Genomic DNA, 12907 nt, shown 5'->3' with positions numbered 1-12907 from the left:
TCTATAATGCTGTTCTTCTGAACTTTCTCTTCATCAAATATTCCTGAAATTGATATATCAGGGTTTCATCCAAAATATTAATCAGCACAAAATTTTAACATTGCAGCAAATTAGAATGATTTCTGAAGAATCATGTGACACCGATATAAATTCAGTTTTCACACTACAGGAATAAATTTCATTTTAAAATATATAAAAATAGAAAATATTTCACAAATGTACTGTATCTTGATCAAATAAATGCAGCCTTTGAGCAGCAGCAGAAAACTTAGCGCATGAGTTTGATACTTTTATAATTACACGAAGGTGAGTAAATAATATTTTAAAATAATAATTGTATGCATTTGTTTATTTGTTTTCTTTATTTGAACAAAAACAATATATTTATTAATAAAAAATCTATATATATGCTAAAGAGTGCCTCAAGTATTTCTAAGATGAATTTTAGGTTGTCATTGTGAATGTAAGTAGTTCGGCTGTTTTGCGCTGTCAACATGCTAATGCTTCTTTTTGCCTAAGGTTTCTATTTGTTTCAAGAAAATGTGTTTTTGAATGCAAATAAGTCTGGATTGCTTCAACCATCAAATGGAAAAATGCAGCTTTTCGCTCTAACAAAAGATAGTTTGGGATTTTATGTGTCTGCTAAAACCACTATTTTGGAGCCCCAGTTATCATGCACTTAAAAAAACATCTCACAGTCACTTTGCAACTGTTATTACTGCAAATGTTATTTTTGACAAAATGTGTTTACAGGCAACAAATCCAGCCGCATCAACATTGACATTCAAACAGCACCTAACAGCTTCCTTGCAAAGGAGTCGTAAATATTTTTTGCCACAAACGTTTTCAACCAGTGCTAGTCGATCTCTGACAGCGTGTAACACGACTTGCTAGGACCAGACAACCGAGTATAAACGATTCTAATGTGTTTTCAGACAGCGTCACTAGTCATTTCTTTTTTTGTGGTACAACATAACATCCATGCAATGTTGCTAACGGATTATCACCTTCCAACTTAGCCTGGCTTGCTTTAATTGGGACTGACTACACTCTGCTTGAAGTCCTCCTCATTTGAGCATGACATTTTAGACTTTTAATTAAATATCCTTCAGTTGACCTTTCTAATAGCCTTGACACCCCAATGAGTCGCAGCTAACCACAGATCAAAAACCTCATACCAGGAGGCCAACTGCAAAATAAGGCAGCCGGACGAGAGAAGAGCTGATCTCTTTCCCTGACATCAATACGTTGAGATTAATGCACATCAGAGGAAGGAACTCAGACGCTTCAGCTCCACGACCCTTTCTCTTACAAACTGTCCTTTTTTTGGTTTTCCCAGTGCTCAGTCTGCACAGACAGCACTTCAGTGGATTAACAACTGAGCAGTTTCATCCGCGGCTGAATGACTGTCATCACACGTCGCTGTTTCGGGCGGTTGTTTGTCTGCTGTTTGCTAGCTGTCATCTCACTGAAGTCTTTAGATAGGCTTCACTCAGATGCCAGACTAATTGATGTGAAACCTAACAAGTGACTATGCTGCTACCCAATGTTACCACTGTAAAATGTATTAATTCAAATAAAATAAATAATCCTTTTAGAATCATATTTAGACATATTTATTCATTTATTTACTTGCTAACTTGCAGTGCTGTGTTTACTGCTTTAAAAAACTTTAAAAAACTTACTTTTGGTCTAACTTGTTTATCATATAGATTTGGATAGTAATATTTGTGCCATGTTGATAAAAAAATAATATTAAAAAAGAGAAAAATAAAATATATTTTATCCTTTGTTAACAGTAATATCAGGTGCATTAAACATCAGGATTTCTCCAAACTGGGATTTGTTAAGGAACTGCAGGGATGCTGTGAGTTAATGCAATCATAAAAGCTAATTAACATTTTTGGTTTACCAACATTACAATTCATAACCCTAATTTACTGTAATATATAATGTCTGATTCTGTGCTTGCTGTGGTTCGCAGCTCTCCTGATATCAAAATCTGAATATATAATTTCTTATAAATTAATTATGCTCAGTGTTTGCAATGTGACCATGCATTAGGAAAACATGTTGTAACTATTCAAATGCCCCTAAACATGTAAGTCAAGACCAGACCAACATGAGACCATCTAAGATCCAGAACATGGCCTGCCAGTCCAACAAAACCATCTCAGGTCAAGACCACATGATTAGGAACTCTAGCAAAAATTAATCACACTCCAGAGTTTCAAATATTATTTTCTCAATGAGCAAGATTAACATATATAAATAAAATCCACATACAAGCACATTCAAGCATGGCCGTCTTACCCACAGCCTTGAGCGAAGCGTACTTGTTGAGCTCCTTTCCAGGTTGAGATGCTTCGTAGGGCTGGGCTACAGGTACTTGTCCAAGGGCAGGATATTGTGTCATGGCCTGCATCATAGAGGAGCCAGGTCCCACACTGTTTATTTGGGCACCCTCTAAAGCAAAGAGACAGAAATAGATCCAAACACACATGAGATGTAAAGTTTTTCCATGAATGCTTTCATTCAAAAATAAAAGTGATGCTTCTAGTGATGTCATGTAGTCACTGACATATTTATTTACTCATATATTTGAAGGGCAAATCCAGACCTAATTAAACTGCACGTATATAATTTCTGGATGTCTATTAAATGCATTTTATAAATTAAGCATAATTGCAAGTTTTCAGGTTTGGAGAAACTCAATTGTACAGACAAACTTAGAACAACCATCTGAGTGGGTGATTTCTTTTCTTTTACCTACAATAACCATACAGCTTCATTATCAAAGATGCCATTTTTTTTTTCAGAATTTGCGTTAAAAATCCACTTAAGGGGGCAGATGCATCTGAATGACTATTACGCTTAAGGGTACTACTTATCTTTTGTGGGCGAGCTTTATTCAGGAAGGCTGAGCATTGTATCAGAATCTGTTGTTCTACAAGTCTTTCTCAGTGCGTTCTCTTTTGTTTAAGCACATACCAGTTGGGCTACCTCCCATCAGAGTTAGCTAATTAACATTTAACAATATCTTAAACTGCTTGAGGCCTGTTTCATCGACCCATCAACACAACTTGTGAGTTTTCTCTTTGGTGATTCACTCTATCCCCCCGGGAAGCAGATCATTAGTCATGGATTTCTGGAGCTCCAGCCAGGCTCTCCTGTGCTGCTAATCGAATCCGTTTGAACTGCTAATGTCAAAACATGTTCATGCCAAAAGCACTGGCAAGCGATGGTCACAATGGAAAATTAATTGTTTTCTCCACAAGTTTTCACACTTGATTACGGCAAAGACTTTAACATCGAGGGCCGCAGATGGTGTAAATCATAAATGCTATTTTAGAGATTGCATTAGTCGACATCTGGCCAGCTGAAGGGGGGCACAGGAGCATGGCAAATTGACTGGCCTTCTGCCGGCTGGCATGAGGGGCCAACCAGATGTTGTGGGTATTTTTTCTAACCGCTCTGATGAATCGCACGAGAGCACCAGAGAGCAACTGGGAAACAATAAACCAGCATACTAGCTGTAACAAACACCAGCCGACTACTTCTTCCACTGTTAATTAACCCACAAAATGAGTTACGATGGAAAGCGTGTTTCGTGGTGCAATAGTGCTGCCTGATCCTTTTCTGTTCTTCAGATGTGTTTTAGTTGTTGAACTCTCCTTGACCTGTTGTTGTCTTGGAAACCTCTTCTATTTCTTCCTGCTGGATGGCTGTTTGCTACAAGATTCTTCCGTCGGTATCATAGGACTGAAAGGCTCTTCGCTCACACTTCAGACACCAGTGGGCTAAAGCCAGATACACCAAACACAAACATTTGTTTTTGTTCTATTTCAGTTGTTTCTTAGACTATGGTACAGTTGACACTTGGCATCCATTGTTTTCTTAAATTTTTTGGTTTTAGAGGAAAGTCGACAGAGAAGCAGTCATTTACATTCACATTTACAAATACTACCGCTCAAAAGTTTAAGGGCCTTTTTTAACTATCTAAAGCATAGTATAAAGCGCATGGCGCAGGCGCACTCAGGGCGTGTCCAAATCCACTTTTGCTAGTTTAACGACGGGAAAACGGTCGGCGCGCACGGTTGCATGGTCTTATCGGGTTGTCTCTATTCTCTTAAAGAGTAATGGGCATTTTCTGGGCATAACGTGCTATAAATCATTTAGAGTCTCATCTCCCATCCCCTTTGAAAGCCATCTGCACTCATGCCATGACGGGTTTTCCAAGTTTTCATCCAAAGCAACTTAAATTCTATTCAAGGTGTACATTTTATTTAATATGACTTTGGTATTGCTATAATGCTCCCCTGTTTGAGCCTCTGGAATGGGATGTGACTCTGTGTGACTCTGTGTCTAATTTGATTCAGATGTGCTACATAAAAGACACATTTAATTGCAGTATGGCGGTCCAAGACTAAGATTGGGAAACATTGTTGTTACATACCACCGCTGACCATATGTAGACAACCAGAATAAATTTATTGTGAAATCTAAATTAAATTAGTTAATTAAGCCTTCTTCACTACTATCCACCCTAATTAATTCTTAGGATTTTGCAGAATTCTGAGTTTATATCTCATAATGATTTTTTTTGTTTCTGCCATGAAATAATAAAAAAAATAAAGTTAATTGTGAATTTTTATCTCACAATTGTGATTTTCTGAGAATTGTTCTCAGAATTGTGTGGGGGAAAGTCAAAATTGTAAAATATAAACTCAAATTAAAAAAAACAAAACGACATTGTTAGATAAAATGTTACAATTTATTTGTTTGTTTATTTATTTATTATTCTTTTTTTATACCATGGCAGAAACAAACTTCCACATCATAGTGATAATTAGAAACGGTGTATATCAAATATTTTTTTAAATCATAATCAATCATCTACATCATTAGGAAACTTTGCTCATAAAGGAAATGACTGTAAGCATAAAGGAAATAATTTCAGACGATTAGATTAGACAATTTGACAGTTCAGACTCCAGGCTCCCAAACATGAAGATCCCATAAATGCATCAGTTAATATGCATATAAACCAGGTGTGCAGAATATCTAATTAAATGTGAGGAAATTAATTATGCTGTGATCCATAATCTCTTAGGCAGTAAGATTAATTCCAGTTCTATAATCAAAAGAGGGGGTGAAAATAAGTCATTATGCAGTGGAACTGTAATAATGGCAGGGTAAAATGTCTCGTCGCAGAAAATGAAATGCCTGTCCCGGGGTTCCTGAATGATTATTGAATGTCTCCAGAATCAATCTTTCAAATGCGGCGCTCAACCTATCGTAACCTTATCTTCACACCTAACTTCTGAAATGCTGTTTCTGTGGACTCTGTCCTGAGTTTCTAACTCGATTGTGGCATCCATTGGGTCTGATAGTGCAGCTGTAGGCATGGTGGCAGGTAATGGTTTTTCATATCCACTGACAGTGACAAATTTTCTTTTTGACATGGTCATTAGTCAAACGGAGTATGATACTACCTCCTGGTTATTAGTATTGATGCAAAGAGACACTTGTGGCATTATACAAAACACAACACTGATTTACAATTGATTCACGTTATTACCATTAACCCTGAGAAGCATGCTTTATATTTGGCCTAGGGCAGGGCGATAAGCCTAGATATAGTGTTATTTTTCTCTGCATCATTTGATATCAACATTTCTTATACTATTCATTTAATATGGAAGGAAATGCATTCTGCATGTTTGTTGGGCCTTAAAAATGAATGTAAACAAAACTGAAGAACTGACAAAAATGTATAGCTTGAATACAACATGTCACTTTGAAAAAAAGTTTTTGTTAAATTCACAAATGCCTTTTAATTTGGGGTCCCGTGAACTATGTGTTATAGTTTTATAGAATTCTGCGTTTTAGTACATCTGTGACAAATGGGAACTGGATCCAAATTCAGAAAAAAAAGAAGAAGAAACAAACTTTGAATAAAGAAAATCCAAAAACACACAAGAAAACAGAACAAAAATAGAATGCAAACCCAGATCATAACTGAGACTTCCATCCTTATACTAGAGACAACAACCAAGAGTTAAAGTACAAAGAAAAACAAGGGCTGTTTTATGCAGGGGAAACAAGGAATAGGAGAATACAATTAATTAATTGATCAACAGAGAAACTACAGAACATGAAAATGATAATTTAATAAAAGATTATCATGTGTCTAATACAAATGATTCTTTAAAAAAATGTAACAACTGAATCAAACTTTTAAAATGTAATGAAATTTGATAGGAAGATTTAAATATACAATTGTATAGTACAACATAACAGTAACATGCTGTATTTCTTTCAGTGAAGACCTTTTGAAATGCTGTGTGTATCTGATGATTTTATCTGACGATTTTATGAATGAAATGAAATGAAAAGAAATGGTGAAATTCTGATTAAGCAGATCTGGAGATGAAGTTGCATTCATGATCTCATATAGAGAAAACTGAAAACATGACAAGCATCACATGATCTTCTTCAGTATGTGCAGATGAAACTGTGTCACTCACTCATGTAGAGACACGAGGAACATGCAGACTTTTTAGAAACACAATGTACCTGATTATGAGTTCTGATTATATTATGTACATGATGATCAATACTGTGTATTTTTTCCCCTAATAAATATCAATACTAATGTATTGCTCTTCTATAATCAGCCCTAATGCCTTTTACAGGACAGACACAATCATTCCATGCAAAGATGATGAAACATCAATCAGTATTTTTCAGGAATAATATGTAACTATTCTTAAAGTTCCAATTCTGCTCTTCTACAAAGTCTACGTCTTGATTTTGTTTTTGGGGGTGTACTAAAACAGGCTTTCATACTAGGTTGTTCGAAAAACACACACTTTTATCACATATTTGACATTATTACAACACCTCTGTCAAACTCTCTAACTAAAGTTGAAAAAGCATAATAGGACCCCTTTAAAGAAGTTTCCTGAAAAATCAAACTGCAAAAGATATTTATCTACCCAACTCAAAAAAAAATTAAGGATGTCTTAATATTTTCCTTAAAAAAAAAAAAACTGAAAGTGACGTGACATTCAGCCAAGTATGGTGACCCATACTCAGAATTCATGCTCTGCATTTAACTCATCCAAAGTGCACACACACACCGTGAACACAAACACACCACAATGAACACACACCCGGAGCAGTGGGCAGCCATTTATGCTGCGGTGCCCGGGAGCAGTTGGGGGTTTGGTGCCTTGCTCAAGGGCAGCTCAGTCGTGGTATTGCCGGCCCGAGATTCGAACCCACAACCCTAGGGTTAGAAGTCAAACTCTCTAAGCACTAGACCACGACTTCCCCTCAACTGCTGCAAAAAGAAATAGTTCACCCAAAAATATAAATGCTGTCATTATTTTCTCACCCTCGTGTACCAGGTAATCCTCCTTGGCTGCATGGTCAAAGGCTACATAGCAAACAAAGCTGCTTGTATTTGGATTTCAAGTGATAAAACTATAAATGCTGGAGTGACAGAAATTGCTGTAATTTGTGAAAAGTTCAGAGAGAGAGAGAGAAAACGAGTGGCCGTTTATCTGGGAGGAGATGTGAGCTATGCGTGAGATGTCACCCAGCTTTGGGTTCTCATCATTTCGCTCTGCCAGAATGTCTGATTGGAATTTAGCCCATTTTTGAAGAGACCAACTTAATGAATGTGCCAGTTTTAGTTACGTTATATCGATTCCCCCCTGGACTGTGATTCAGAAACCTTATCTAACGCAGCTAATAAATGGCGGGGGTCAGCTTTGGAAGGAAAAAAATGCCTGAGACATTTTTGTCAATACCTAATAGAAAATCATGCTTCAGTGCATATAGCAATGAGATATGTATTGCCGCTAGGAGATGTGTAAGTCAGACCAGTGCTGAATTTTTCATGAATAAAATAATAATCAATATACCTGCACTTTTCTAATAAATAATACATCTAAAATTGCCAAAAATTCTTTAGATCACAGGTTTCTGGACATCATGAATTATTCATCATTTGAACTGCGCACATAACTTCAGATTCTTAAACTCATAAGTTTGTTTGTGTTTATAATCCGCATACTTTGTGAATTTATGGCATATTTTAATTCCTTCTTTAATTTTGCATCTGGAATGTACTTGAAGTACATTACACAGCACACACAGGAGGGTTTGAGTACAAGGAGACCAAAAGTAAAAGTTAAACAACATCAAAATAACTTTTTTTTTTCAAACATCCAGCTCCAGTATTTGTGGTATTAAGTTTTAGTTTGAAGGAGCCCACTTAATGCTGTATCTCAGTGATAAAAAGAGATAATGAATACTGAAATTGGGCTAATTACAGCCTTATTTCCCACTGGTCAAAAACAGATATCAGTGCCAAGCTAATTACTTTAGAGAGGGGCATGAAATTACATGTTGTGTCTGATAAAAACAGTCTTAACTAAAGGGTGCAGGGTATGAAGAGAACACGTTTGACATCAGAAATGACCTCACTGTAGCTATATGACACAAATAACTGAGATTCTTAGCTGAAACCGTTTTAATGGATACATTAACAAAATGAAATCAATGGGCTAGTTTGATGAAAATGGGCTTTTTGTGTATTCATAATGGCATGAAAAAACAAAATTCTCCTTCATATGGTTTGTAACTACATGAGGGTGAATAAGTGATTGTATTTTTCATTTTTCATTGAACTTTCCCTTTAAAGCAGAAGGACACAAGTATTGCAGAAAAAAAGAGACCTACTCAAATGAGTCAAAGTGAGTCAAAAACAGACACAGATAGTTTTCAAGGCCTCATTAAAAATGCAGTAGAGTATTTTGGGATCTAAACACAATAGTGGCATGGGAAGGACACAGACATTGTCACACAAAGCTAACTTTGGAACTGAACTGAAAAGTGGAACGGAAATAATGGATTTATTATCATCTGCAGAACATTCCACTGGATTCCATGAGCCTTTTATTTAGGAAAGTATGTGGATATCCTGTGTGTGTTTATGTACTGGAAATGTAAAAGGCTGGCTGGTGTCCGTCTGTGGTTCCTCTAATTTCAGGTGTGTTATGACCTTCAGGCTCTCCTGTTACTAATGACGGGCTAACTGTCAAATGTCTGCCTTAAAATAAATCCACATTGTTTCATTTCTTGCACAGAAACCCTATAACAAGTCTTACTTGCAGCATCAGCGTAATCAGTATTTGTAACTTTTTTTTTTCAGTACAATATGTAAAAAAGTTTACTAAAGCAAAAACGTCTAAGATATTAAAGGTGCAATAGGTGATTGTCTTCAGAAATATTTTTTGTTATGCTGGTTGAAAGTCTCTCCACATCCCGATAGCAATCATTAAGGTAAGTGGTCTAAATGTATTTATCTGTATTTATATATTCTGTTGAAGGTGTAGGACCAAGAAATGTTCATCTAATCAAAACACCCGGCTCCAGGCGTTTTAATTCATTTTCCTACCTACCTGTCAACGTATGTATCTGCATACCTCTGCGCACCCTGTTCGCGCAGACGGGACATGTCATCAGCGCGTTCACGCACGCTGTGCAGACCGATCTAGAATGGCAGACAAACATCAACAACCTGGCCTTCCTTTCTGTTATTGTAGTACATTTAAAGTTTTCTCGCTGGTTAATGACACATGATGTACCCAGCGGTTCATATTTTGCATGTCTCGCTTAGTTAACACACCCGATTCAGATGACCAACTCGACCTACGTGAATGAGCTGTGTTCCAATTGATATGATCCCTACACAGTGTTCATTGCTCCCTACTCCCTGAGCAGGGGCTTACTTCACTTCGGAACATGGACAGCTTTCTGCTGATGTATGGTTTGTTAGGATAGGACAATAATTGGCAGATATACAACTATTTGAAAATCTGGAATCTGAGGAGAAAAAAAACTAAATATTGAGAAAATCACCTTTAAAATTGTCCAAATTAAGTTTTTTACCAATGCATATTACTAATCAAAAATTAGGTTTTGATATATTTACAGTAGGAAATATACAAAATACCTTAATGAAACATAATCTTCACTTAATATCCTACTGATTTTTGGCATAAAAGGAAAATCAATCATTTTGACCCATACAGTGTATTATTGGCTTTTGCTACAAATATACCCCAGCGACTTAAAACTGGTTTTGTGGTCCAGGGTTAAATATATCTTTCTATCTGCCAAATAGATTTTCTTGTTTTAAGCAGCAAAATTTGTTAAATATGTGTGTGTGTATATATATATATATATATATATATATATATATATATATATATATATATATATATATATATATATATATATATATATACACACACACACACACACACACACACACACACACATACATATTTTTAAATTTTCATGTGAAAACAGGAAAGTGTTGCTTAAATGGATAGTTCTGCCAAAAATGAATTTACTCACCCACATGTCATTCCAAACCTATTAGACTTACTTTATTCTTTGAAACAACTGAAGAAGATATTCTGAATAATGTTTGTAATCAGACAGTTTCTGTGGTCACTGACTTCCACTGCATGGGCAAATAAAACATTGAGACATTTCCCAAAATATCCTCTTTTATGTTTCACTTTAGAAGGAAAGCCATACAGGTTTGTAATTTTCTGGGTGCTGAACAGTGAAAATGCAGTTCAGTCTTCACCACCACTACATCATAATGAAGGCTTTGTGCACCTACACTCTGTTATTTGGGCTTTCTTAAATGCCCTGTAGTCATTTCTGTCATGCATGAATACCCTTTTTTGGTATTGCTTTAACAGCTTAACGTGTGATTCAACAGCAAAATGGCAGCAGAAAACAGAACGAGCTCTGAATTATTTTGATTTCTTCCTGATCTGCCATTACATGACTCATTACACACTCCACACAACTCCACAAGTGGGCAGCCATCTTAAATTTGGAATCCAATGTCTACATATTCATCTCTCTCCAGGAAAATTGGATGTTTTGCTGTCAGTGGCCCATTGGTTTAGGATAAGTATGCCACATATGGACATGGATCCTAGTATGCCTCAAAGACTCAATGCATGGATGTGTGGACATTTCACCACACTCTAAAAATAAAGTTCTTTATTGGCATCGAAGGATCCATGAAGAACTTTTAACATCCATGGAACCCTTCCATTATTATTTCACGGAAGCGCAGGCGTTGCCATTTTAGAACAATAATGTGTCAGATTTCCTGTAAGGCACTTCTGCTAATAGTAGTTTGTAGACTTTACAGGCTAGTTTACTTTTAATATGGACCATAGAAAGACTGGCGTACTTTGTATAGTTAAGGAGTGTCATAATAGCTGGTGCAAGCGTAAAAAATACCTGCAAGACATTTGTTCTGACCATAATCCATGCGCCAGAGCTGAATGTGGATGGGGGCACCCTATGATTTGCACACTCCTCCGAAGGGAGAAGAAGCTTGTCAGCTTTGGTTAAAACTAAAAGACTAAAAGTTAAAGAAACCACGGAAATTTCCATACATTCGCTCTTTCCACTTGGTTGATGGTAGACCCACGGAAAGTCATCCGTTAAGTTGTTAAGTTACGTGCACTAACTTTTTCTTTATCAATGTCACTCCTATTGGGCATAAATAATATTTAGTGCTAAGCTGAAGTTGTTGATAACAGAAGAAAACTGTAAAAAACAGCGCATAGAGGGATAGCTAAAATTTAAATTCTGTCATTTACTTGCTCTCGAGTTCTTCCAAACCTGTGTTCATTTCTTTTTGCTGCCGAACACAGAGGAAGATATTCTGAAGAATGTTTGTAACCAAGCAAATCTTGTACTCTTCAGTACAGTGATGCCTGAAGTCCAGGCATTGACGGACCACACTTATGCCTCAGGAGATAAAATAATGTTACACAAGGCAATACAGTTCAACAGTGAAGATCCTTATTGCTGAATGCTTTGAGGAGGAGAACATGAGTCTACATTCCATGGCATTTTGTATGAAATTTAGAATGGTGTATTAATTTCTGGATGTGTTACCATTAAATACACTGTTTTTACACCAATATTTTTTCAATATCTTATATTACTTCTTTCTCCTTATATATGCGCACACACAAACACACAATTAAAATGTCAAGGTGCAGTTTGCCTAGATTTTTCCCCCACTGAAAATAATAGTTTAGCAATGCTTGGTAAATAATGGTCAATTTGTCTTTTTTTTTTCTTTCTTTCTTTTTTTTTTTTAATTCATGGAACAAATTGAAGACATTCTGAACAGTACTGTAAAACGAATAATTGCATCTAAAATAAAAAGTTATAAAAATAAATAAATATGTAAAAAGTACACACATTTATTTTAGTTGCAAAAAAAATCATTACTACTTTAAAACAATAAGTGATTTCACAGATGTAATAGGAAAAGGAGACATTAATCATTTACCATTTACCTAAATCCTCAATGCAATCACATAACTACAGAGACTCACATCTGCTTTTAAAAACATGAATTTGCTTTCTATGTACCAGCACTCAGACGACTTTTCTGCTGTGCAGGTAACATTACGGATAAATGCCTCAGTTCTTTTATAATTCGCGTTGAAGACCCGTTATACTTCAAGCGACAAAACGAAATATTTAAAAAGCTGTTGCAGGCCACTTCTTCATTTCATCCTCCCACAGTATCATACAGTAAACCGCGGGTGTGGTAAATATTTACCATCACAGTGTTTAATAGTGTTCTGTGTGTGTGCACCCACCATATCGCTCCTAATCTCCTGACCTACTGGCTAGCGAAACAGAAGTTTAACACATTATAAGGAAATACGTCGTCAAATTCATGTATAAGGAGGATACAAATGGTTCTTTATAGTGTGGTTCTTTTAAGTTCACTGAAAGCTTCTTTGGGACCCAAAAATGCTCCTTCTATGGT

At 36.1% G+C, this 12907-nt stretch overlaps 1 protein-coding gene across 1 annotated transcript in view; it reads right to left on the bottom strand.

Annotated features, from left to right (window-relative positions):
- LOC127951832 (protein shisa-9B) overlaps positions 1–12907 on the bottom strand; it is a 32667-nt gene that overhangs the window by 6146 nt on the left and 13614 nt on the right. Inside the window, exon 3 of the mRNA XM_052549877.1 lies at positions 2314–2466. Coding sequence (XP_052405837.1) covers positions 2314–2466 — 153 coding nt within the window. The remainder of the gene's footprint in view (positions 1–2313; positions 2467–12907) is intronic.

The sequence above is a fragment of the Carassius gibelio genome, chromosome B3 (genome assembly GCF_023724105.1).
Source record: "Carassius gibelio isolate Cgi1373 ecotype wild population from Czech Republic chromosome B3, carGib1.2-hapl.c, whole genome shotgun sequence".
Classification (NCBI taxonomy): domain Eukaryota; kingdom Metazoa; phylum Chordata; class Actinopteri; order Cypriniformes; family Cyprinidae; genus Carassius; species Carassius gibelio.
Note: the sequence above shows the minus strand (reverse complement) of the source record. Positions and strands in the feature narration are given on the sequence as shown.